Here is a 25491-nt window from a genome sequence, read left to right as displayed (position 1 = left end):
CTGGTGGAATGGAGAAAACCAGTGGGATACGGTTATCCCTGGATATAAACTATATCGGAAGGACAGGGAAGGACGTATTGGTGGCGGAGTCGCTCTATACGTGAAAGAAGGCATTGAATCCAGCAAGCTCGAAACCCCAAAAGAGGCAGACTCCTCCACAGAATTGTTGTGGGTGGTGATACCATGCCCCAGGAGGGACTTAATACTGGGAACGATGCTCAGGGAGACCTTGAGATGAGATATGAAATTGAGGAAGCATCCAAACTAGGAAATGTGGTAGTAATGGGTGACTTCAACTACCCGGACATAGACTGGCCGCATATGTGTTCCAGTCATGACAAAGAAGCAAAGTTTCTAGATATTCTAAATGACTATTCCCTAGACCAGTTGGTCATGGAACCGACCAGAGGGACGGCAACCCTGGACTTAATCCTCAGTGGGGACCAGGACCTGGTGCGAGATGTAAGTGTTGTTGAACCGACTGGGAGCAGTGACCACAGTGCTATTAAATTAAACATACATGTAACTGGCCAATTGCCAAGAAAATCCAACACGGTCACATTTGACTTCAAAAGAGGAAACTTCACAAAAATGAGGGGATTGGTAAAAAGAAAGCTGAAAAACAAAGTCCAGAGGGTCACATCACTCGAAAATGCTTGGAAGTTGTTTAAAAACACTATATTAGAAGCTCAACTGGAGTGCATACTGCAGATTAGAAAATGTACCGCCAGGGCCAAGAAGATGCCAGCATGGTTAACGAGCAAAGTCAAGGAAGCTCTTACAGGCAAAAAGTCTTCCTTCAGAAAATGGAAGTCTTGTCCGAATGAAGAAAATAAAAAAGAACACAAACTCTGGCAAAAGAAATGCAAGAAGACAATAAGGGATGCTAAAAAAGAATTTGAGGAGCACATTGCTAAGAACATAAAAACCAACAACAAAAAATTCTATAAATACATTCAAAGCAGGAGGCCATCTAGGGAGGCGATTGGACCCTTGGATGATAAGGGAGTCAAAGGTGTACTAAAGAACGATAAGGAGATTGCAGAGAAGCTAAATGAATTCTTTGCATCTGTCTTCACAATGGAAGATATAGGGCAGATCCCTGAACCTGAACTAACATTTGCAGGAAGGGATTCTGAGGAACTGAGACAAATAGTGGTAACGAGAGAGGAAGTTCTAGGCTTAATGGACAATATAAAAACTGACAAATCACCGGGCCCGTATGGCATCCACCCGAGAGTTCTCAAAGAACTCAAATGTGAAATTGCTGATCTGCTAACTAAAATATGTAACTTGTCCCTTGGGTCCTCCTCCGTGCCTGAGGACTGGAAAGTGGCAAATGTAACGCCAATCTTCAAAAAGGGATCCAGAGGGGATCCTGGAAATTACAGGCCAGTTAGCTTAACTTCTGTCCCTGGAAAACTGGTAGAAAGTATTATTAAAGCTAGATTAACTAAGCACATAGAAGAACAAGCCTTGCTGAAGCAGAGCCAGCATGGCTTCTGCAAGGGAAAGTCCTGTCTCAGTAACCTATTAGAATTCTTTGAGAGTGTCAACAAGCATATAGATAGAGGTGATCCAGTGGACATAGTGTACTTAGACTTTCAAAAAGCGTTTGACAAGGTACCTCACCAAAGACTTCTGAGGAAGCTTAGCAGTCATGGAATAGGAGGAGAGGTCCTCTTGTGGATAAGGAATTGGTTAAGAAGCAGAAAGCAGAGAGTAGGAATAAACGGACAGTTCTCCCAATGGAGGGCTGTAGAAAGTGGAGTCCCTCAAGGATCGGTATTGGGACCTGTACTTTTCAACTTGTTCATTAATGACCTAGAATTAGGAGTGAGCAGTGAAGTGGCCAAGTTTGCTGATGACACTAAATTGTTCAGGGTTGTTAAAACAAAAAGGGATTGTGAAGAGCTCCAAAAAGATCTCTCCAAACTGAGTGAATGGGCGGAAAAATGGCAAATGCAATTCAATATAAACAAGTGTAAAATTATGCATATTGGAGCAAAAAATCTTAATTTCACATATACGCTCATGGGGTCTGAACTGGCGGTGACCAACCAGGAGAGAGACCTCGGGGTTGTAGTGGACAGCACGATGAAAATGTTGACCCAGTGTGTGGCAGCTGTGAAAAAGGCAAATTCCATGCTAGCGATAATTAGGAAAGGTATTGAAAATAAAACAGCCGATATCATAATGCCGTTGTATAAATCTATGGTGCGGCCGCATTTGGAATACTGTGTACAGTTCTGGTCGCCTCATCTCAAAAAGGATATTATAGAGTTGGAAAAGGTTCAGAAGAGGGCAACCAGAATGATCAAGGGGATGGAGCGACTCCCTTATGAGGAAAGGTTGCAGCATTTGGGGCTTTTTAGTTTAGAGAAAAGGCAGGTCAGAGGAGACATGATAGAAGTGTATAAAATTATGCATGGCATTGAGAAAGTGGATAGAGAAAAGTTCTTCTCCCTCTCTCATAATACTAGAACTCGTGGACATTCAAAGAAGCTGAATGTTGGAAGATTCAGGACAGACAAAAGGAAGTACTTCTTTACTCAGCGCATAGTTAAACTATGGAATTTGCTCCCACAAGATGCAGTAATGGCCACCAGCTTGGACGGCTTTAAAAGAAGATTAGACAAATTCATGGAGGACAGGGCTATCAATGGCTACTAGCCTGTGCTGTGCCACCCTAGTCAGAGGCAGCATGCTTCTGAAAACCAGTTGCTGGAAGCCTCAGGAGGGGAGAGTGTTCTTGCACTCGGGTCCTGCTTGCGGGCTTCCCCCAGGCACCTGGTTGGCCACTGTGAGAACAGGATGCTGGACTAGATGGGCCACTGGCCTGATCCAGCAGGCTCTTCTTATGTTCTTATGTTCTTATGAACTGAATGGGCATACTTCCAATTAGACATGCATAGGAATGTGCTGTGAATGTGTTTTGAGAAGTCTCAGGTTTTTCTAAATTTAAAGAAAAATCTGAGTCTTGTTTTAGTGACGTATTTAAAAACTGCAGAAGTCACATCAAAAAGAGTGGGAGATGCACAACAGCACAGCTCCCAACCATTCAGCAGGTTTGCAGGAGAACTTCGCAGTGGATTATCTCACCCTTGCACCCATGTAAGTAAGAAAACTGGTGTTAAAATTTGAGATGTTTACATGTAATTATTTTATAAATCACTAGAGCCACCTTTTCTATTGATACGAGCATACATTTGTATTATGCTGGCTGCATCTGTCTCCTGCAAGGCTGCAGAATATCTATCCTTGGTAGATACTATAAATTAGGGCTGAGTGCAAATGGCCTCCCAAAATTCTCCATGGGATTTGTGGGTAGCAAAATTGGGGGGGGGAGGTAAATTAATTTCTCCAACAGATCCCTCCTGGCCCCCCTCAAAAAACCCTCTTGTCTTGTCTGAGAAATTTCAGCTTCATCCATGAAAGGAGGAGGGAAAAACTCACTGCTTCCTTCAACAATATTATTAGAATTGGATCTATAGTCTTTTGGTACTCATAGTGGTGGTGGTGGGGACGTAATGAATACTTGCACCCTCACTCCCCAACTCCTCACTGCTTCAACACAACAGAATGCACACCGATTCATCTGAACTATCCCACTCCTTTTTTAAGGAGGAATTATTTTGTGAATTGTGTATACATAACATCCAAAGTGCATATCATGATTTTATCTGCCTTTTTCTTTTTTTGGAGGCGGCGTATTTTTTCTATGATGTACACTACCCAGACATTGGCTCAAATGAAGGGCAACAAAAAACTCATTTCAAATAAAGTAAAATATTACGCTGCAGATGCATGAGTGTTTCCTGATCCCCAATACATGTTCCAAAGGTTGTGTGAGACCACCCTTGTATAAGGACTGGGTTAGAATAACTTTGAGCTAATAACTTATTTTAAACAAAATAGAAGTACTTATTATATCCTTACTAAATCTAGATTTATTCTCATATCATGTTATTATACAGCCATGAGAGTGTTTTGTCTCAAAACAAAACCCTACAAAACTTATAGTCCTGAACTCAAAAACGCTTGCTTGAACAACCCTCTAAATTTTCATGGCAATTCACAAAACAGCCAGAGTGAATTGAGAGTTCAAAGTATAAAAAGAGATAAAAAAAATCCAGACCCCTGATAGACTTTTTTCTGTCAGTGTTCTCATAATTTGTTGAAAAAAATCAACCATGTTCACAGAGTACCTGTAATCCTATTACTGACTTTGCCCCATACACTGACCTTCATCTGCTGCACTTTAAAAATTGAAAAAAATTCCTGGCTGATTTTTAATTAATTTAAGAAATCTAGCATTGAACTCAATGATAACGCCAGGCATGCTCAGTAAGAACCAACTGTCAGTGTTCCAAAAGCTAGACTCACAGCTGTTTCACTTGCCTAATCAGGGGGCCACACCTACACCAGACCTTTATTTCACTTGAGACAATCATGGCTTCCCCCAAAGAATCCTGGGAAGTATAGTTTGTGAAGGGTGCTGAGTGGAGACTCCTATTTCCCTGACAGATCTCCAGTGGCCAGAGTGATTTAACAGTCAGCTGCTCTGATTGAAACTCTGTGAGGGGAACAGGGCATCTCCTAGCAACTCTCAGCACCCTTCACTAACTATGATTGTCTAAAGTGAAATAATGGTCTGGTGTGGATGTGGCCAGGGACAGCTTTGGTTTAAATTTGGGTGGGAGATTATATGTGCCTGCTGTAGAATAAAAAGGTGGGGGAAAGGCTGAAAAACAATGATACTGTTCCACAATGTTTTCCTTTTGGAAGGGGCTTTCTCTCTGCTCAGTGCCCACCTACCTAATCTTCTCCCCTCCCCCTCCCTCCCTCCTTCTCCTCCCTCCCCACCCCTTCCCCATGGTCAGTTTTACCTATCTTAAGCATGATTGCATGATTGCATAAATCCCATGGAACTCAATAAGCATGCAAATGATCAAACCTGCCCTCCCCTCCTCCTGCCTCCCATCACCTCCCTTTTGCCCCTTCCCTCCCTTTGCCCCTCCCCCCTCCCTTACCAATTCTCTCCTTCCCCCTCCCCTTCTTTCTACTCCCCTCTCCCCTCCCCCTTCTCCTCCCACATGGTCTGTGAAAGACCAACCCAAATTGTGTTTGCATTTTTACAAATTTGTAGGGCAGTACAATATCTCAGAGAAGAGGTCAGGTCTCCTGCTCCCCTGGTGCATTCACTATAGCTGCCCAATTTCCCTGCTTTTTAAAGTTTGATAGAAATATCTGTTGGGTATAGGTGCATTCTTAAACTGCAAGGGTTTTTTTGCCCATTAGTGAATATAGATAACACAGTGAGGAGAGCCTGGCTGTGAGTCCAGAGTCCATAAGTTCAAATCCCCACTTGTGTCTCCTGGGTGTAAAGGGCCAGCTAAAGATCACCCCACAGTGAGTGGCTCACAGGTTACGTGCCCTGCCACCTGTGCAGCCGTGGGCAAGCTGCAGAGTCCCAAGGAGCCCAGTTGCCCTCCAGCTGGCAGTTGCGGACAAGGAAGGGGCTGGCTTGTGCAGCTGTGGCAAGCTGAGCAGGCCCTAGCCAGCTGGGAAGGACTAGCCTCTGAGGGAGGCAATGGTCAACCCCCTCTGAATACCGCTTACCATGAAATCCCTATTCATAGGGTCGCCATAAGTCGGGATCGACTTGAAGGCAGCCCATTTCCATTTTTTTCATTCTCCTCAGAGGGCTACAATTTCCAGAGTGGTTTAACAATAAATCTTCCCCTGGGAACTATGGGAATTGTAGCTCTGTGAGGGCATTAAGGGTCACCTGCCACTGTGGTGTAGTGGTTAAGGTGTTGGACTATGACCTAGGAGACCAGGGTTCGAATCTCCACACAGCCATGAAGCTCACTGGGTGACCTTGGGCCAGTCACTGCCTCTCAGCCTCAGAGGAAGGCAATGGTAACTCTCCTCTGAATACCGCTTACCATGGAAACCCTCTTCGTAGGGTCGCCATAAGTCGGGATCGACTTGAAGGCAGTCCATTTTCCATAATGTGACTCTCCCTCCCTCAGTTTTCCTTATTCATTTTTTTCAGCATTGCCTTATTTCTCTCTCTCTCCTGTTTTATAACACATAGATAGAACAAAACAAAACCTCCCTTTTCATCCTTACACAATGAGATCCAGGTAAGAGATAGCCCACATTAGTAGCTTTTTCAAAATATTGCAACACGTCTGGAAATCAGTGCTTTGACCTGCACCCCTTCTGCAGAATAGCCAATCCCTGGCATCTCCAGGCAGGCGAAAGACCCTTGTCTGAAACCTTGGAGAGCCGCCGCCAGTCGCTATCAGCAACACTGATGGACCAATGTGTCTGATTATTAAGCCACTGCCTACGTTCTAAGGCTCACCTCTAAATTGCGCATATCGGTTTCAAGTGCACGAGAAATTGGGCTTTTGGCAGAATCAATTGCACAGTCCTACAAGAGAAAGACAGCATGGAATTGAATTGCAGAAAGTGTGGCTGTGTCATACTCATACTGGAAAATATCACCTTGAAAATTATCAGTACTAGGTAATTCAGCGTTCTCTGCTTTCATGGGATTAACTCCTGCTCTGCAGTTTCATTACTTGCATCCTTGTCTGTAAATTTAAATTTACTACAAAGTTCATTCAAACTTGTATACACTTTTGGAGAAGCTAACCCTCCCACATTCTCAGCTGATGAGCAGAGGGTTCAGTCCTGCTCTCTGCAGGGGTCTGCTTCACCAGCACTTTCCCCACAGGGAATTCCCTGATGAAACAGCACCCAGCAGGACTGAACCCTTTCCCCCACCAGTGACATCAGCTGATTGGCAAGTGGGTGTGGTTTGGGGGGGAATGGCATCACAGGCCTAAATAGATCCCCTAGTGGGCCAAGACTGGCATGCGGACCAAAGGTTCCCCATCCCTGAATTACACTGAGAGCTTTTGAGCATCCCCTCATGTCTTAAAAATATATTAGATCTCGTCAGTATTATAAACATATACATTAGATTCAATGCTTCTCTCTACCTAGAATTATATGAATAAAATGTAGAATGTTTATACATATCAAGACAGGGTTAGATTCACATCTCAGTAAAATAAATGCACCTCACTGATATGTCTATATCTTTTTAAAAAATCTATTGTTTTTATTATAAATCTATTGGCAGACTTTATTCTATGCATGCCAAAGTAGCCACAGTACAGTAGGTTGTAAGGTGGACCGAGAGCTGGCTTCGGGTTCTGTCACACTGTATGGTCCTGGGCCAGTTACTATTTCTTATCCACATCACCATCTACAAAAAGGAAATAGCAGCAGTCTGAGGGCAAACATGCTAAAGATTGTAAAGCGTGCTGTGCATTAAAAGTGCTTTAAGTATTTGAGTGTTTGGGGGGGAAGGAGAGAGAGAGAGAAGATTGCATGAATCACCATAAAGGCATCCAAACACATCACTTACACCCTCCCCAAAATCCATATTTTAATAAGCAGCAATTTGCAACTAAGCCTTTTAATGTGATATTGAAACAGATAACCCTTGTCAAAGCAAAATTGGCACATTGGCTCAAACTGCAACAGGTAAAACAATCAGGTCTTGCAACAAAATGTTGCATCATGCAATGCTTTCTGTTCAGGATTCCAGCTACTGCATTCTGTACCCCCCCAAATCTCAATTTCCACCCAACGGTCAATTTAGCACATTCAAGTCCTCATTGGGTCATTTTGGGGGAAGGAGTCTTCTGGACTTTTTTTTCTTATAAACACTACTACAAACCTCTGGCTTTTTTTGTTGTGTGTGTGTGTGTGTGTGGTGCTGTTTTGGCTACATAGCAGACAGTATTTGGAGAACTGATGTCACTGTTGGGATGGACAACCCACCTTTGCATGAATCAAATTGTATATTGCATCAGAAATCATCTCCTTCCTAAATGTGGCAAGTATATCCTGTAGAAGTACTAAGCATTCTGTAAAAGGAAAAACATACGAATATTTATGTGTCTATATGTATACACACAAAAGAATGCGAGTTTTTGTACAATCACTGGTGAGAATCTTTCAGTTGCTAGCTTACATTTATTTTATTTTATTTTATTGGTCCTTTAAAAGACCAAAGCCCCTTTGGTATGTAAAATGGGTGCTTCTTCTAAGCAAACTCCCAAGTATACATAGTCTTCCACCCACATGGCTTGTACAAACACAATTTTCACATACCACATAGTTTCATTAAGGGCTACAGACAGCTGCTTCAAAATCAGCCAGAATGTTTTCTGTGGCTTCAGTTTAAAATGCATTGAAAATGCATTTGCCCATGGCTGGACACATCTCCCTGCCCCACCACTGATTAGGACTGCCTACAGCAAAGTGTTGGGCCAATCATTGTGTCTGCCTGAGTCTACAGAAAAGTGTTTTCATTGGACAAATATGGAGTGAAAAAGGGTTGATGGCCAATCAGTTTTGAAGTCTGTGTGAAGCTGACTTCATGATAAAACACACTGGAGCTGCAACTTTGGAGGTTTGGGAGTAAAGTGGGTGGCGTTTTACTAGCGTTGTGCATCCCAGCATTCGGGAAATGGAGGTAAAAATGCACTGAAGCCAGCAAAATGGCAAATGGGTCTATACCCTAGAACTCAGACAGCCCCTGTTTTAATACAGCTCCACTGGTTGCCAGTTCATTTCCGCACCCAATTCAAGGTGTTCACATTAGCGTTTAAAGCCCTAAACTTCTTACATGTCAAATATCCAAAAGGCTACCTCCTTCTCTACCGACCTTCTTGGGCGTTAAGGTTGGCAGACGGGACCCTCTTGATAGTTCCACCACCCTCTGTAGTTTGGGGAGGAGGTGGCGGAGAGGGCATTTTCTGTGGCAGCCCTTAAGATGTGGAAATCCCTTCCCAACAGTGGTACATCTGGCACCTGCATTATATAGCTTTCATCGTATGCAGAAGATGCATCTTTCTACCCTGGCCTTTGACATCAGAGATTTCTTTTTTGTAAGGATCCAGCCGGTTCTTCCGACTGTAAATTATTTTAACTGATTTTAATCTTGTGTTTTTATATTGTTGCAACCAGCCCTGGGAACGTAAGGTGAAGGGTGGATGATGATGATGATGATAATAATAATGATAATGGGCTCCCCCAAAACTGGGTGTAGTTTGTAAACATGCAGTCAGAAAGGAACCCTATCAGAAAGGGACCTTGTACATTGCCCTGGACCCCTGCAGGAGCGATTGCAGAGGAAGTGGCAGCCACATATGTAAGATTGACACGTATTTTAGTATGTTATTTTATCATGCTTATTTTTAACTGCTGTATATATATACACACACACACACACACACACACACTGCATATATATATGCCAACTTGCTTTTAACTTCTGCCTTTTATTGATAATTTAAATGTATATTTTATATTTTATGTCAACTGCTTGGAGGGTTACACAATCGGGCTCTGTGCTTAATTTGTGTTATTTTATTTAACCAATTCTGTTAAATAAAAACAAAAAATGGGCAAAGATACGTGTAACTGGTAGTGGGGATAAAATGACGGGAGGCTGTAGGTGCATTAGACTGAACAGGGTTCGCCTAACTGATAGCTTCACTTATTTCAGCTAGAAATATCTTACAAGTCCTATGACTCACTGCACCTAGAAGACAAAGGCTACGCATGAAGTGTGCCAGCTGAAGTGGCACCATCCAGATCCAGGTTTACTACTCAAGTGAGAATCAGGCCTAAATGAGGGCTCACGGAACAGGCTGTCATGGTTAGTTCTCAGAGCACAAGGAGGAATGAATGATAGAGATGCTCTTTTGGGTTTGTTAAGGTAAAAATCAGAACCTTACATTGAACCTGGAAGCAGACCGGCAGCCAGTGCAGCTGAACAAAGTACGGGAATAATACTCTCCCAATAGCAGACTCCACCAACAATCAGTCAACCATATTCAGTATCAGACATGGCTTCTGAACAGACGGCAGGGGCAGCTACATTTCAATGCTCCAACCTGGAGGTTTACCAGCATATGGAATCCTGCTCCTCAAGGAAGGAGGCACAGTTACCTTTGCAGCTGTAGCTAACAGGAGCAGAGGAAGCTGCCTTATGCCAAGTCAGACCACAGGTCCACCTAGCTCAGTGCTGTCTGTGCTGACTGGTAGCAGCCACCCAGGTTTTCAGATAAGGGACATTCCCATCCCTACCTGAAAATGCTGGGGATTGAACCTGGGACGTTCTGTATGCAAAGTAGATTGAGCTATAGCCCCTTTCCAAGAAAGCATTTCAAGCCACAGCTGCTAGTTAGGCAAGGAAGAAGAAAGCCAAATCCAGAAGTGTACTAGACTGTGTCCTTTTAGATCAAATGTGATCCCATCTAGAGATGGAGAACCCAGAGTCTGCCCCCAAATCCAGGAGGTTTACGCTTTGTTGCTGTCTCTACTTTTCTTCAATTGCCACATCTCTTTTCGGATCTGACCTATGAAACAGCACCCAGATATTTCGCAGAGGTGAGAAAATGCTAAATCTTACCTGCAGTGTGCGGCCTGTAGCTGGGTTCTTCATGCCAGCACAGAGCAATGAGCTGTAGCAATTTGTTGCGTTGTGGCAGACTGTTTGGTATGAGCTCCGTTTCAATCCCAGGGCGCATGCCGCTGCAGACTCCTGTCACAGCTTCAAGCAAAGACGTTTTGCCTAGAGCGGGAAAAGAAAAATATTCCTTTACAAAAGAAGCAGGAAGACCTGCAATTTGTATGGAACATCAGCTGACTTCCACATCAAATCATACTCCTGCAGCACACCAAAGAAAGCGAGAAAACAGGAGCCACTAGATGGCAGCATCGAACTAAAAGCAACTGTAGTTACTTGTTTTCCATTCGGATTTTCAGTTCTTGGCAGCTGGCTAGTCTTGGTTGTAGATACAATTCATATAACGTAGGAAGCTGCCGTACTGGGATCAGACCGTTGGCCCATCTAGTTCAGTACTGTCTACACTGACTGGCAGTGGCTGTCCAGGGTTTCAGATGGGGGGGGCTTTCCCAGCCCTACGTGGAGATGCCAAGGATTGAACTGGGAACCTTCTGCATGCAAAGCAGGTGTTCTGTCACTGAGCTGTGCCCTTCTCCAATATCAGAGAGCATTTTGACAATGTTTGAAGACAATCTGTATTGTGAAAAGCACTGTAGCTGTGCCACCCATCTCTGGTAAGGGCATGTAATTCCAAAGGCACTTGCGTAACCTCTTCTACCCGACTGTTGGTGCCAAGAATGAATGGAAGCCGCTGAGAACAGGTGCAGCAATCTGGAAGCCACCCAAGTCTCAATAATTATCACCTGTGAGCAGAGCTTGGAAAAGTTACTTTTTTAAACTACAACTCCCATCAGCCCCAGTCAGCATGGCCACTGGATTGGGCTGATGGGAGTTGTAGTTCAAAAAAGTAACTTTTCCAAGCTCTGCTTGTGAGATGTATTTAACAGAAATGATCCAAGGCGCCCCTTATCTCTGAGAAAGTCCTATCGAATTCAACAGGAATTCAATAGAATCCCACTCCTGAGTAGATGTGCATAGGGTGGGGTGTTACAGGGTATATCAGCTTTAGTATACGTTTTCTATTTCTCACGTAGTATGATGCATGCTGAACAAACACAGAGCCATCTATGTACTGGACACAAGCATATCTTTCTTGCATCGCTACACACAGTGATTCTGTGGAGGAATCTGCCCTCTTTGGGATCTCTAGCTTGGTGGACTCTTATGTCCTCCTTGATGTACAGAGTGATACCACCCTTCCCAGACCTTCTTATAGAGCAGGGGTGGCAACATTTTTCAGGCCAAGGGACAGATTTATGGTCGGCCACCCCCTCCACAGGCCACATACCAGCTGTGGGATGGCCAATGTACTGTGTATATGCACATGCACTACAGGCACAACCCATGTACAGATCTCTCTCTTGCACACAAACATTCTCCACACACACACCCAACAGGACACACACGCAGTCACATATTCATACATACACTCTCAGAAGAGTATGCACAGTAGGGATGGGATCCGTTGGCTGGTGCCAGTTAGAAACCTGTCAGTCAACCTAACAGGCTGATATCGATTTGAGTTTGCTCTTTGTTCACAAGCTACTGCTTTTACCGATTCGTTTTTTCCCTCTTGGAAAAATATTGATATTAATATCAATATTTTAAAGGAAATATAAAGTGCAGGAAATATTGATAAAAATATCAATAATATCAATATTTTAGACCAAAAAATACATAGACTGATCTGTTAACCCCTATGGCATATATATTTTATACAATAAGTTATGTTATAACATAAGGGTGATGTGGGCCCCTGCTGTGGGAGAGAAACAATGAAGGCCCCTTGATCTATGGGTTCCATGGGACCTAGATCTCAAATGTGAGTCCCAGTTACCACCACGATCAATAGGAGTCCAGTAGGTTTGACTTTATTGAGGCTTTAGCCCTCGCTACAGACTCCTACTCCCTTCCCCCAGGCACCACAAGCCTAAATAGTGTCACAATAGCAATAACAAGTTCTACTCAAGGCCGTCTGCCTGTAGTTGCACTTTACTGGGTCCTTTCCTGAGAAGGTTGGTGTAGAAGCCCAAAGTTCTGCCTGTTCCTAGTGTCCTTGGTGGGTTGGGCCTAGGATCTCCTTCACTTCTGAGTCCTGTGGCTTCACAAAAGCCCCTTTCTCTGGGGGTTATGGAGTTTGGGAAAGAATAGGTCCAGAGGTCCTCTCGCTGGCTCCTTTACAGGATACTCTAGGGACACCCCTGGTGAGCCAGTCCCACAGTATATTTGCCCCCAGAGGGTTTGGGTGGCCAGGGAAGCCTCTTCTCCAAGCTCCCCATACCTCCCAGTTGGCAGAGGAAGAAGCTACAGTAGATTCCTAGTCTAGTAGTTCCTCAGGTCTCTGCTCACTTGCTTCTTCCTTCCTGCCACTCACACGCACAACTGCTAGCTCTGGGCTGTTTATGACCTTGATCAATCCCAGCAGATGCTCCCTGCCCCACTCATCTCTAGGGACGGCTGATTGAGATGCTGCCCTGGCCACTACAGAAGCATGGCCTTCTTAAGGTGCCATGATGGTAGGAGCCCTTTGGCTCAAGGCGATCCCCTGTGGACCTTCACAGGCGAGGAGGCAGCAGACTAATGGATCCTTCAGATACCTCCAAAAAGTTATAGAAATGCAGAAGAGTGTGGGTTGTATCCTATGCAGTCCTACTCAGAGTACATCCATTGAAATGAATGGACCTAACTAAGAAATGTCCATTAATTTCAGTGGGTCTAACTCTGAGTATGACTAATGTTAAATACAACCCTATGTTTTACTAAAGCAGGGAAGTCAAATAGGATGGAGACATCTCTTACAGATGTTTGATGTACATTTGTAACCATCAGTTTTTTTCAAGGGAAGAATGAGCAGCAGTAGCAGCAGGTATGGCACTTCAAGGACCTGGGACAAGTCTAAAGATGTTCCTTCACATGACAGCCAGAAGAAAAAGATTTCAGCATGATTATATTTAGGGAAGGACCAAGTCAAAGAAGCAGATGTTGAACACAGCGCTTCTTCTGAAAGCTATATGGGGTTGGGGGGACAACTAAGGAGAAATACAGTGAAAGGCACATAGCTACCTACCTTTCAGTGGCTTCTGTCTGCCTAGGGTTTCCCAACACACCATTCCAAAGCTAGGCACAAATGTCAGAAGAAAGGCAAGCGTTACTTTGGAATATCTACTCTCTAAACCAGCAAGTTCATAAGAAATCTTTACATAAAAATCCATCAATATATTTCTCTACATTAACAGCATTCCTCTTTGAACTGCTTTGGAAACTTGAGCTTCCCCATGCATTGATTCAAACCAGAGTCTCCCCAGTCTGTAATAGCATGACACTTCTGTAGTCAAGAAAAAAGAAGTTTGAGCCCTTCCAAATCTCAATGTGGAAACAGAGAACAACAAAAATGTCTATAACTGAAAAGACCAGTAGGTCCATATAGATAAAGTATACATCTGCATGGAGGCTTTGGAAGGGCTCTAGGATGCTGCCTTATCACCCCAGCCCTGCCTTAAAAACAGAAGGGTTCTTCACACAACTATCTAGAGTGACAAAATCACGTCTTGGTATTTCTAACAAAACTTTACTACGAAATTCCAGCTAACCCACAGACTTCTTGGCAGCCATTTTGGCAAGTATGTGGTATATAAATTAACTGATAATTTATCAACAGCAGCAACAACAGGAATGATAAGAAGTCACATTACTCCCAAGTAAATGGCTACGGGACTGCAGCATTTAAAACATTTAAAACCCATTCCAACTTCAGTAGAGAACTTTCAGGAAGTCTTAAAATAACTTTTAAAAAAGAAAATCACAAAAAACGTAAACATAAGCAAGCTACAGGCAAAAACAGCCACTTCAATTAAAAGGTGGAGCATTATATGGTAGCAATAATCGAGCAAATTAAGATACCAGAATAAATTAAAAAGATTGCCGTGTACTGAAAGGATGCAAACCTCAGAGCCAAGAGAGATGCTCTGAGGAGACAGTTTCACAGACTGGATGTTAACAACCACGGGCCCATCTAGGTGTCTCAAGTGATGAGATTCTATTTTTGAAAGAAAAACCCACCTGTAAACATCACCTTCTTGTGAAAAGCTACCTCCTTGAAGTATTTCAGGGGACAGGTAAAGCAAATCCCAACAGCTTCTGTTGTTACAATTCTGCAGGACGGATCGTAGTTGCTGCCTTCTCCAGCTGGCTAGGCCATAATCTGATATCTGAAAGAAGGAAGTGAAGCTTAAGATATAGGCCAAGTTAACTGAGCCTTTCCTAATGCTGTGCCCTCCAGATGTTTTGGCCTACAACACCCATCAGTCCCAGCCAATGCTACCAGGCTGGGTATGGCTGAGTCAACTCAACAAGCTAGTTGTGCAAATTATTCTCATTATATCCTATCATCTTGTTCACAGAGCTGTTGCTTGTTTTGGAAAAAATAGTTTTAACATAAGGTAGAAGAAAACAAAGAGGATAGTAAATGTTTAAAGAGACCCACCTTAGCACTGTATTCTAGATCTAGCAGGACATTTGAGGGTTTCAGGCTATAGTGAAGGATGGGAGGCTCCAAACTGTGTAGGTAATTTAGACCCTCTGCCACATCTGATAGGATTCTCATGCAGAGAGGAAAAGGCAATTCTGGGTACAGTTCATGCTAAAAAAAATGAGGACAGGGACCACAGAAACATTATGTTAGTGTTCAGTTCTATCACTACCCTAGTAGTATCACTACTTAATTTTCTATCTTGCCATATCCTAAATTTATACTAAATGAATTATCCTTAAAAAGGCTCAGTTTACAATAATACCTATTACCTAAAACAGGTGGTTAAAGTGATGCACTCCAGACATTATATGGATTACAGGTTCCATCATCCCTGACAGTCATGCTAGTTTGGGATTATGGGAGTTGGAGTCCAAAACATCAAGGCGGCACCACATTGGCCACTCATTCCCCACCCAGCCATACCATACATTGAAAACATTCATTTCTGATCCAATCCAAAGTGCTGGTTAACTCATAAAGCCTTACATGGCTCAGGACTCCAGTATCTTATGGAATGTTGCTTCCTGCATGAACCTATCTAGAGTCTAGACACAGAGAACATCACTGGAGTGGGAACAAGGGGAGAGGACCTTTGAAGTGGTAGCCCTCCACTTGTGTAAAGCAGACTCATCTGGTGTAGACACAGGGTAGAGACACACTAAGTGGTGAGTGGGCTTGCGTGTTCCAATGAACCCTATGAGCAACGCCGTCGGGAGTCATGTGCTCCCAGCAGAGTCACCCATGGCAGTAAGGTCAAGGGAGAGGAACCAGACAAAGAACAATCCAAGAAAGTCCTCAACGGCAGAACAGGTGGAGGATAACAATGTGTATATTACAACAGCTGTGAAGGCGGATGAAGGCTGCAGCAGATAAAGGACTTCCAATCGTCATGGTACCCATGCCATTGGATCAAAGCCTTAAGATTGTGTGTTGATCATCATGCACCAATCTCCCCACATAAAACAAATTCACGCATAGGCGTCTTCCACAACAAAAGTCCCATGGTGATTGGCAAATGGCGACGGGTGCAGGACTGTGAAATCCAGAGGCCCCTAGTCATGGTCTGGTACATCGGCGGTGGATACAGATTCAGACGGATCCATTGTTAAAGACTATATTTTGGAAGACAATCTTACTCGGTCACAAGTGATCGCCAAGAGAGAGAGACACACTTACTGTTCTCCACCACCCGTTTTCTGAAAACGGGCACACAACACTAGTCAAACCCTGTCCCATTTTACTGTAAAACCTGGTGGGAGAAGCTTGAGTGCTTTTATTTTTTTAATTCAGCTTCAAAGAGATTTTGCAGCTAATCAGCAGATCAAGCCATTCCCCCTTCAGGTGCGGCTAATGGACATGCTTTGCTGTAGGCGACTAGTGTGTTTACAGCCATTGTGGCTCCTGCAGACATTTTAGCTGGGCATTTTTTTGGTGATCATGCTTACATTGTGTGTGGGAGACATATTTATTAATTATAATTAGGGGACGATTACTTTCAACGTGTTTGGTTTTAAATTCTGTTTTTTTAATGGATTTTATGGTGGTAAATTCTTTGGATACTCTTTTGTGGAAAGTGGATAATTAAAAAAACAACAAACTTGTTATTATATGCCCCCATATGTTTTTATATGTAAACAGAATTGGCCATGCAGCCCTCTAATTGTCTACTCGGAAGTAAGCCCCACTGAGTTCAGTGGGACTGACTCACAGGTTAAATATGTATATAGATTGTAGCCTAAAACGCCCACTGAAAAAACCCAGAGATTCTAGCCCAAAACTTTCCCACTTCATATTCCAGTTGTTCACTCCCCACTCACAACTAAGACAGCCCTGGTCTCATTGACAGTTAATTCACGATGAGCAAAGCCGAAGTATTCCTTTCCACAATGCATAATTAGCTGATGGAATCTGATATCATTTGGCTTAAAAAAACCCACCTCTTTCCCTGTTATATTTATTTGGATAGATAATGGAAGAAGAATGAAGGCAGAAATGAATTGTGCCCTGTATAAACAACATACAAGTGTTCTATATTAACCTTAAATGGATACTTCCAAACTGCTAAAAGAGGATCTGACAGGAAGACACCTTTGCCTCTTACATACCTCATGGATGAGCAAATTCAGAGATCCATTGGGCATCCATTCAGTGGCCACCCCAAGGAGTCCTTGGAACTGGTAGATGACAACAGGAGGCATGAGCTTGTCACACTGTAGGCCTTGGGTGCTGGCCACCTCTTGAAGCAGTGCCTTTAAATCTCTGCATACACATTAAGAATGAGAAAATGATTTTGCAATGACTGTTTCATTGATGAAATGAGTAAAAGAAGATAATTGTTACTGCAAAAGTACATATCAAAATTACCTGTGTGGTGCATAGCAATTAAACCCCAAAGTCTCCAGTTAACCATGTTTCACCCAAACCAGGGAATATCTGGTTACCAGGATTAGAACAAGCCACGATCTTAAGCCAAATTCAAGGCATAGTTTAAGAGCCTGGTTTGTTTCAAACCTGGTAACCATAGTTTGTGTAGTTTGGGTAAGATGTGAAATTATGCTGAATTGGAGACTTCCAGGCTTATCTTGCCGTGTTGCGAAAAGAGGAGGAAAGAGTTGTATGTGCGGGGTTGTTCCATTTTTCTTCATTTGTACAATGTAAGTGGTCACAAAATGTGCTTTGTCTTGAACGTTGGGATCTTTTCTGAACTACTGACTGCCTCCAGAAGGTAGTGAGGTCACATATTTGCCAGGACCCCAAGGCTGGCAAAGACATCCCATATACACATTTTGCATGGGTCCACCTCATTATTTCCTTGTGTCTTGGACCTCCCTTACTGAATCCAGGCCCTAAACAGGTGTTCGTAACTTAAACTTTATTTATAAAGTTATATGCAAGCTTTTAACAGGGCTCTCTTAGCGTAAATCTGCAGCAGGGTTTCTCCAAGTCTTAAGGGATAACAGACAGAGGAAGTTTAGAGGCTGGGATGTACCGAAAGAACACTGTTAAATAGTGGCTGAACACGCTGGGAAAGGAGATACCAATTACGGCTGCCTTGCAAAGGACCCTAGAAACCCCTGGAGCAGATATTGAAAATAACCTATAATCGATATTTGGAAACCCCTACCTATTTCTAAAGCCTTTTTATACTGTAAGTCAAGTATGGGGAACTGTCTGGCCCTTGGGACTCTGCTCAGTCCATGCTCCCTTTATAGGCCACACCTCTCATTCGACATGCACCACAATCTCCTTGAGTGCTTCTGCCTGGTTGGAATATGTTCTTGAACTATGATGTCTATTACTGTCCTGGATTTAGGATGGAGAGATTCGTATGTGGGTGTGTGAGCATAGAAGCTCTGCCTAAATGTAGCCTATTGTACTAAGATAAGAGTCACATATGTTGTTCTGCTCATTTTTGCCTCTGGCCCCACCTGCACTGGCATCCGAGCCCCAAAAGGTCACCCACAAGGGCCCTTCAGGTGAAAGAGGGTCCCTACCCCTGATGTAAGTGAACCAGGGTAGAACCCATAATTCAGAGTTTAAGGAGTTCTGAACTCAGACTCTCAAAGTAAACCATTTTTATGGGCTCCTAACTGGCATCTGCTTGATCAGAGATGCATGTTCTACAACTGACCATGAACCTGTTTCACTTGCCTAACACAATCACATCCTGTCTCTCTGGAGACTGGACCAAAAGTTAATTCCATGACTTTTGCCTACTGACTACCACAGGATTCTGAATTATGATTTCAAGAAGGAGGGTAACTTTAATTTCTTAATTGGGCCATTACTTAATGATAGAGCACATGTTTTGCTTGCAGAAGGTCCCAGGTTCAAATCCTGACATCTCTTCCAAGTAGGATTTTGGAAAGACCCCTGTCTTATACCAGTAATCCACACTTTACTGTACTGCTTCCTTTCACCACTTCAGTGTTACATTTTTGTGTATTTTACTGACCACTTTAATCTACTGCTGTACAATTCCCACTCATTTCAAACTCAACAGCAGGAATTACTGCCCTCTCTAGGAAACAAACAAACAAACAAATGGGAAACCCACCTCTCTGTTGCATTCCGGCTAGTCAATAGCTTCAAGGCGACATCTATATTCCGAGGTGCATGGAAGGCTTTGAGAGCAAATCCAAATCCTGTCCTAGTTAGGCAGACACTCTCCAGATCTTTATGGGAAAGGATGGCCATCAGGCTGGACATTTTGTGATGTTTAACAAAGAACTGAAATAGAGATGTGAAGCATTTTGTGTTTGCTTGTTTTTTAAAATCACTATCACCAGCAGGTCACACTGCAATACAAATAACCCCAAATTGCTTTCAAAAGAGCAAATCACCATAACTCTAGAGTCAGGGGAGTAAGTTGTGTGCAAATGATCGTCCCATGTAGTGCAAGACTCTTAGCTGAAGCAACATGATTTTTTGTTTCTGATGTTGCAGATGAAGAGGTTATACATAGGGTTACCAGGTCTCTCATTTTTATCCAGAGACTCTGGATTTTGGGGTCCTCTCTGGGTGACTCATCTTAATCTCCAGACTCTCAGCTTTCATTTTGTTAAAAATTAAGTTTCTAGGTGGCCTAGTTCACGAGATATACACCAAAATGTCAGCCACCCCCCGCAACTTCTGTTAAATGAGCGTGTAGCTGGTTGCTCCAACCCCGCCCTTTCAGGTTTGTAGCAAATAAGTGAAGCCAGGGTTGTGATTGACAATGGATTTGTTGACCTCCAGGACCAGGCAGTAGCTAGACCCCATTGCAAGGCCAGAAAACTGTTCTTTTTTTCCTGTTTATATGAAAATCTCATAAATTGAGAAGGTTTATAGCTTTCAGCAGTAGCAAAAGTCTTTTTCTCTCTTGTGTGCAAGAGTCAAACAAGTTTAATTTTTCCTGGGCTGTTGAAAAGGGCAGTGTTTTGAAAACTTTCCCATTATGAAGCTTTAATCCAATACTTGCTTTTTTGGGAGTACAGCTGCAATGCTAATCCCACACACCCAGAGTAAACCCTATTGAATTCAGTAGGACTTAATTTTGAGTAGACATGGTTAGGATTGTGCTGTAAACTTTTGAATGAACATAGCAAAGATTGTGTTTGTGTTGTAAATCTTTCTCTCCCCTCCAATCCTATTTTCAAAGCGATTAGGCAGGGCCTACATAGGTATCTCTACTTTTATTATGTAGGAAACTAATACTGGATTTATTTTTTAAAAAAATGTTCTGCAATGACCAACTGGTTTTGACAATAAACTATTATATGGGGTGTATGTATCTTTACACCTCCAGTGTGTGTGTATATGGAGTCTTCCCAAAAAGACTCCCCCAAACCCTGTGAAGTAGGGTTGGTGATTGGAAACCAAGGCAGCTCACAAAAAGAAATCCCTTTAAAATCCAATAACCATAAAAACAAGTATAAACAGTTGCAAAATAGCTTAGCGTGGCATGATTCTGAATTTTGTGTTGGGTGAGTGAAATTCCTTATCACTTGGGGTTGCAGTTCTGTGCATGCTTCCGTTTGAGTAAGCCCCATTGAATACATTGGGACTTGCTTCTGAGTAAACATACATAGGATTGCACTATAAATATCTTTACAGGTTGTGTAAATAATAAACATCTTTGACAGTCATGCTTATTTAAATATTTCTTCATACTATGTCCCGATAACTATCTGATTTCACACTATGGTTGTACATCATTATTTCCTCTGCATTTCAAGTGTGCCCTTCTTCCTTGGGGTGGTCATGGTTCTCCTCTGTTGTTTTCATCCTGAGGGGCAGATTAGCCTGAGAGATGGTGAGTAGCCCATTGACACCCAGTAAACTTTATAGCTCATTTCCATTTCAAAAAATTAATTAAAACAATTTACATGAAGGCAAAGTTTGTGAAGTAGATCCACACAATACATTTAAAGCACATCCAACTCACATTTAAAATGCATCACTTCCCCTAAAGAATCCTGGGAAGTGTAGTTTCCCCCTCACAGTTATAGTTCCCACCACCCTCTACGGTTCCCATGATTCTGTGGTGTGAATCATATGCTTCAAATGTGTTTTGAATGTGATTTAAATGAATGGTATAGATCTGCCCTAGGTATGATGTGCATTCATTAGTGAATTGAAAAGAACAATTTTAAAAGATACTTTTTTTAAAGCAGGGGAAGGGCTGTAGCTCAGTGGTAGGGCATATGCTTTGCATGCAAAGGTCCAAAATTCAATTTCTGGAAAAGACTATTGCCTGGAATCCTGGAGAACCAACGCTAGTCCATGTCATCAGTATTGAGCTAGATGGTACCAAATGGCCTGAGTCAGTATAAGGCAGTTTCTTTTGTCCCTAAAAGAGGAAAGAGACCCAAGGGCCACAGTGACCAACATTTATTTATGTATTTTATTTACATTTATATATCACTTTATTGTAAAAAATATGAAAGCAGTTTACAGAAGGAATTAAAACAATAAGATTATTGGCAAAATCAGACAGGTATTTAAAAACATTCAAAATAATAAAACCAATGAGTTAAAAACAGGAAAAAAAGACATTAGCTTCTATATGCCTCAGTAGGCTTGACTGAACAAAAATGTTTTTAGCAGGTGCTGAAAAGAGTACAATGAAGGCATCTGCCTAATGTCAATAGGCAGGGAATTCCAAAGCATAGCTGCTGCAACACTAAAAGATTGATTTCTTACAAGAGCAGAACAAGTACTATGTGGCACCCATAACATGGAAAGCATACCTTGAACTTGACCAGGGTATTATGTGCTGATAGGGTCTCACTCATGCCAGCAATCGTGCCACAGCATTCTGAACTAACTGCAGCCCACGGGTCAGGTTGTGCTGCATGTGGATTTCTGTGATGTTAGCTGACTGGCTGCCAGGATTTTTTTTTAGTTTTGGTTTTTGGTTAGCAATCCTGACTGGTTGCGGGATGCTGAGTGTCCTGCCTTACCCATAGGAATCTTGTTGTGGTTGGTATGGTATTGCATTTAGGAAATCATCACTGTGTTTTCTTTTTCTTTTTCTATTTGCATTTCATTTACTTTTAACCTCACTCCCTTACATCCATAGAAGCAACAGCAGTGGTTCCATATGCTCAGCTCAATCCCCTTAAACCCACTGATGATGCACCTTGTTGTTTGCATGATGGTTTGTTTCTTGCCCAATAGTGGTAGAAGAGAATTCACATCCTGGGAAGTGTGGCTGCAATTGTTGTTGTTCCCAAGCTGTTGCCTGTGAAGGTTTTCTCTCTGTCAATTATTAATCACTGGAATTGGCTTGGCTGTCAAAGTGAGTTCATAGCAGCCCACAGGGTAGACAGAAAAGGGCAGAGAATCTTCTTACTCATTTCTCAAACCTCTTTCTGAAGTGAAGGGTCAAATCTGTAAAGACGTTTGGAGCAGCCATGTTAAAATGTAGGGGGAGGGCATTCCAGGCAGGGGGTTCCCAACCCTACTTGTTCATGGATATCTTTGCATAGGATCTCTAGTCAAGCTTTACCAACAGCACAATCCAAACCATATCTACTCAGACATAAGTCCTGTTGAGTTCTATGGGGCTTAGAACTGCAGCCTTCAGGGTCATCCATCTTTACTCCTGAGTGTTCCCATCTAACATTTCCACAACGCTAGGCTCCTTTCTTCCTACAATGGCCTTCTGGTGATTGGCCTGGCCTGAGGGCACCTAAATCCTTCTTGCCAGAAGCAAATAGGCTAGATTAAATGTCCCCTACCCAGGCTCCATCTTTTAGCCAAGATTTCTATCTTAATTTCCAATCAGAGAAATGTTTTTGTTTGAATTGTATGCTCCAAGCAACTGTGGCTGATGCTTAATGTATGATGCTTAATGACATCACTCGGGCCCGCCCCTGTGACATCATGTGGGGCCCGCCCCAGAAATCTCAGGGTTTGGGATGCTTCTGACCTGGCAACCCTAGTTGTACAGGAGCAAGCTGGCTACACTTGCCATAATTTGCTCATCATGAAATTATTTGCTGAGATGCTCTGCATCAACCAAAGGAGAAACTAGGGACACCTCATCTTCTGCAGCATATATCTGGATGCAGAATTGTCTTGGAACTGGGCATCCAATTAGAGAAGGCAAGTCATCTCTTACAAATTGGGAATGTGGAAACAGGCATGTGAATTAGAGGAGTGCCACATGTTATGGCACAACAAACTCCCACACAGTACCTCTGGGTTATGTAAGAGATTGCATCAATAAATGTAGGACGGTGTTCTAAAAATAGAAAGGGACTTCAGCACCATTATGCACAATGTTAATCCATAAATACATTCCATCAGACATGCCTGAGTGACTTAGGAAAAGCAGGCTGAAGTTAAATATTCTTCAAAATAGAGAATCTAAGTCTGGTTTTCAAGCAGTGTCCAGGAGAAGTCTGGGGCTCCTTGGAAGCTTTGCAAAATCAACCTATTCCTTAATGAGAATGAATACGATCAACAGCAGCAATGACACTTCCATGAAAGGCACTTAGCCCACCACTGCTGATCTTCCTCTACTGTTATTTACATTTTTGTCCCATGTTTCTGCACTTAATAGCTCAAGGTGGCTCACAACTATAAAACATACAATTTACAATACAATAAAAAAGGAATACAACAGAACAGAGTGGGATATATTTTAGGGTGCACTGCACAGAGCAACACTGAAGCCCAATATGTCTGCCCAGCACTCAAAATCCTTTCCATATTGACGTATCTGCCAAGGAATCCATGTGCATTGCAGAGGATTGCACAGGACATGTCCTAGGGTGCATACTGGTTTAAGCAGAATGCTGGGCAGATCTACCAGGCAGCTCTTAAGAGCTGCTTCACACAAAGCAAAATGCCCTAACAAAGATTCATAGAAGAGAGTGTGTTATATACCCCATGTATACCTATTTAATGTCATGCATGTGCAGCAGGAAGCCTCAAATGGAGGTGAATCCCTGTGGCATATACTGTATATGTAGCACAACAGACCTGTGTATGCTTACCACTTTGCATTTACCCACATGTAATTTTTCCCATTCCAAAGAGTAGCCTCCATTAGCTGGTAGCCATGTTTATTGCACACCCTTCCTTTTACCTTTTCTCTTTCAGGCTGCATTTTGTCAGGCATTCTAGAAGCAGCGGTAGGCTGAATGTGGCTAATAGATGTTAAGGGCATTTGCAGCATTCCAAAGAGTTTTATATGGAAGTGATGTGCATGTGAAATGGCCTCATCTACTGAACTGGGTGCTACAATTCTATGACAGACCCATTCCTTGATCCAGATCAGGATCCCAGAATGCTCTGGCCTAAACATAGGCTAATCCACCCACCCCAGGATTTACAGAGAATTCTGGAAGGAAGAACACCTGTCTGTATGTAACTGTGAGCAAGGAAACAAACATTTTCACCAACAAGCATAGCTTGAGTCCAAGTTCTCATTTCTAAGAGTCCCGGGCCTCTAAATATAACAGGTGCTCTCCGCAGGGAGGAAGGAAGGGAGGGAGGGATAGATCAATAGATACCAAACTGGAACATTGGAAAGCAATGTTCAGTTCCAAGTTCTGCAGAGATAATCCTGGGTGACCTACCTAGATCACACCATCCATGACATGTCTACACTCCCAATTTGTACAGCTGGGATGATGACACACTGTTCTTCCTTCAGTTTACAAGCTTTTTAACCCAAGCTTTGTCATTGCAAGTATTTATAGGACCTTGGAAACCAGTGCCTAAATCTGGACTGAAACCTCCAGGCTTTTATTCTCATACAAATAATACCAATTCCAGTACCTTAGCCTTGTTAGTCTATTACAATAAAGAGTCTTCTGGCATCCTAGCAAAGCAAAGGCACAGGCTTGAAAGTTTATCCATAGCTAAGCTAAGCTGATTAGTTTTACCTTTAAAAAAGCCTGTGTTAAAAGGAGCTCACTTCCTGGAGGATTCCTTAACTGAGATTAGAGTTGTTTCTGTTGATGCAGAGTCTGAGAAGTTCCTTGTAAAGAAGGCTGCTGCTTCATCCGTTGAAAACGAGATTCCTGAGAAGAAGAGTTTCCAGACATCTTATACCAGCCAGAAAGAAGCTGATTTCTATGAGAAAAGTCTGCCATCTTATGAACAGATACAGATGAAGGTGGCAAGTACGGAGTGCTTGGGTGTTCTGTCTGCCCCAGTCCCACCAGCCAGAGTGGGAGGAAGTATCCAACCTGTTGTACAGGCCAGAGCAGAGGTCCACAGGGATTCAGAGAGTGATGGAGATGCCTCTAAGGATCCACCATCCCAGGGGGAAGCCGCAAGTTTGTCCTGGACAATACTGAATCTAGACTACGTACCCAAAGATACAACCATCAACCATTTTCATCACAGAGATATAACTCTGTTAACTTACAAGCGGTTATTGACAGTGAAAGGA

General features: G+C 42.8%; 1 protein-coding gene across 5 annotated transcripts in view; it reads right to left on the bottom strand.

Moving 5' to 3' along the window:
- Positions 1-25491, bottom strand: part of LOC133369155 (receptor-interacting serine/threonine-protein kinase 2-like) — a 53509-nt gene that overhangs the window by 7054 nt on the left and 20964 nt on the right. For 2 of the 5 annotated variants that reach the window (XM_061594101.1, XM_061594102.1), the window contains exons 2-10: positions 24980-25117; positions 19156-19328; positions 17204-17357; positions 15051-15206; positions 14627-14775; positions 13635-13684; positions 10511-10672; positions 7870-7955; positions 6377-6445 (exon numbers count right to left, since the gene is read on the bottom strand). In XM_061594101.1, the coding sequence (XP_061450085.1) occupies positions 6377-6445; positions 7870-7955; positions 10511-10672; positions 13635-13684; positions 14627-14775; positions 15051-15206; positions 17204-17357; positions 19156-19307 (978 nt within the window). In that variant the 5' untranslated portion in view covers positions 19308-19328; positions 24980-25117. Of the gene's footprint in view, positions 1-6376; positions 6446-7869; positions 7956-10510; positions 10673-13634; positions 13685-14626; positions 14776-15050; positions 15207-17203; positions 17358-19155; positions 19329-24979; positions 25135-25491 lie in introns of those variants that run through there. The other 3 variants (XM_061594105.1, XM_061594103.1, XM_061594104.1) reach the window with 2 other exon arrangements.

Source organism: Rhineura floridana, chromosome 13 (assembly GCF_030035675.1).
Source record: "Rhineura floridana isolate rRhiFlo1 chromosome 13, rRhiFlo1.hap2, whole genome shotgun sequence".
Classification (NCBI taxonomy): domain Eukaryota; kingdom Metazoa; phylum Chordata; class Lepidosauria; order Squamata; family Rhineuridae; genus Rhineura; species Rhineura floridana.
Note: the sequence above shows the minus strand (reverse complement) of the source record. Positions and strands in the feature narration are given on the sequence as shown.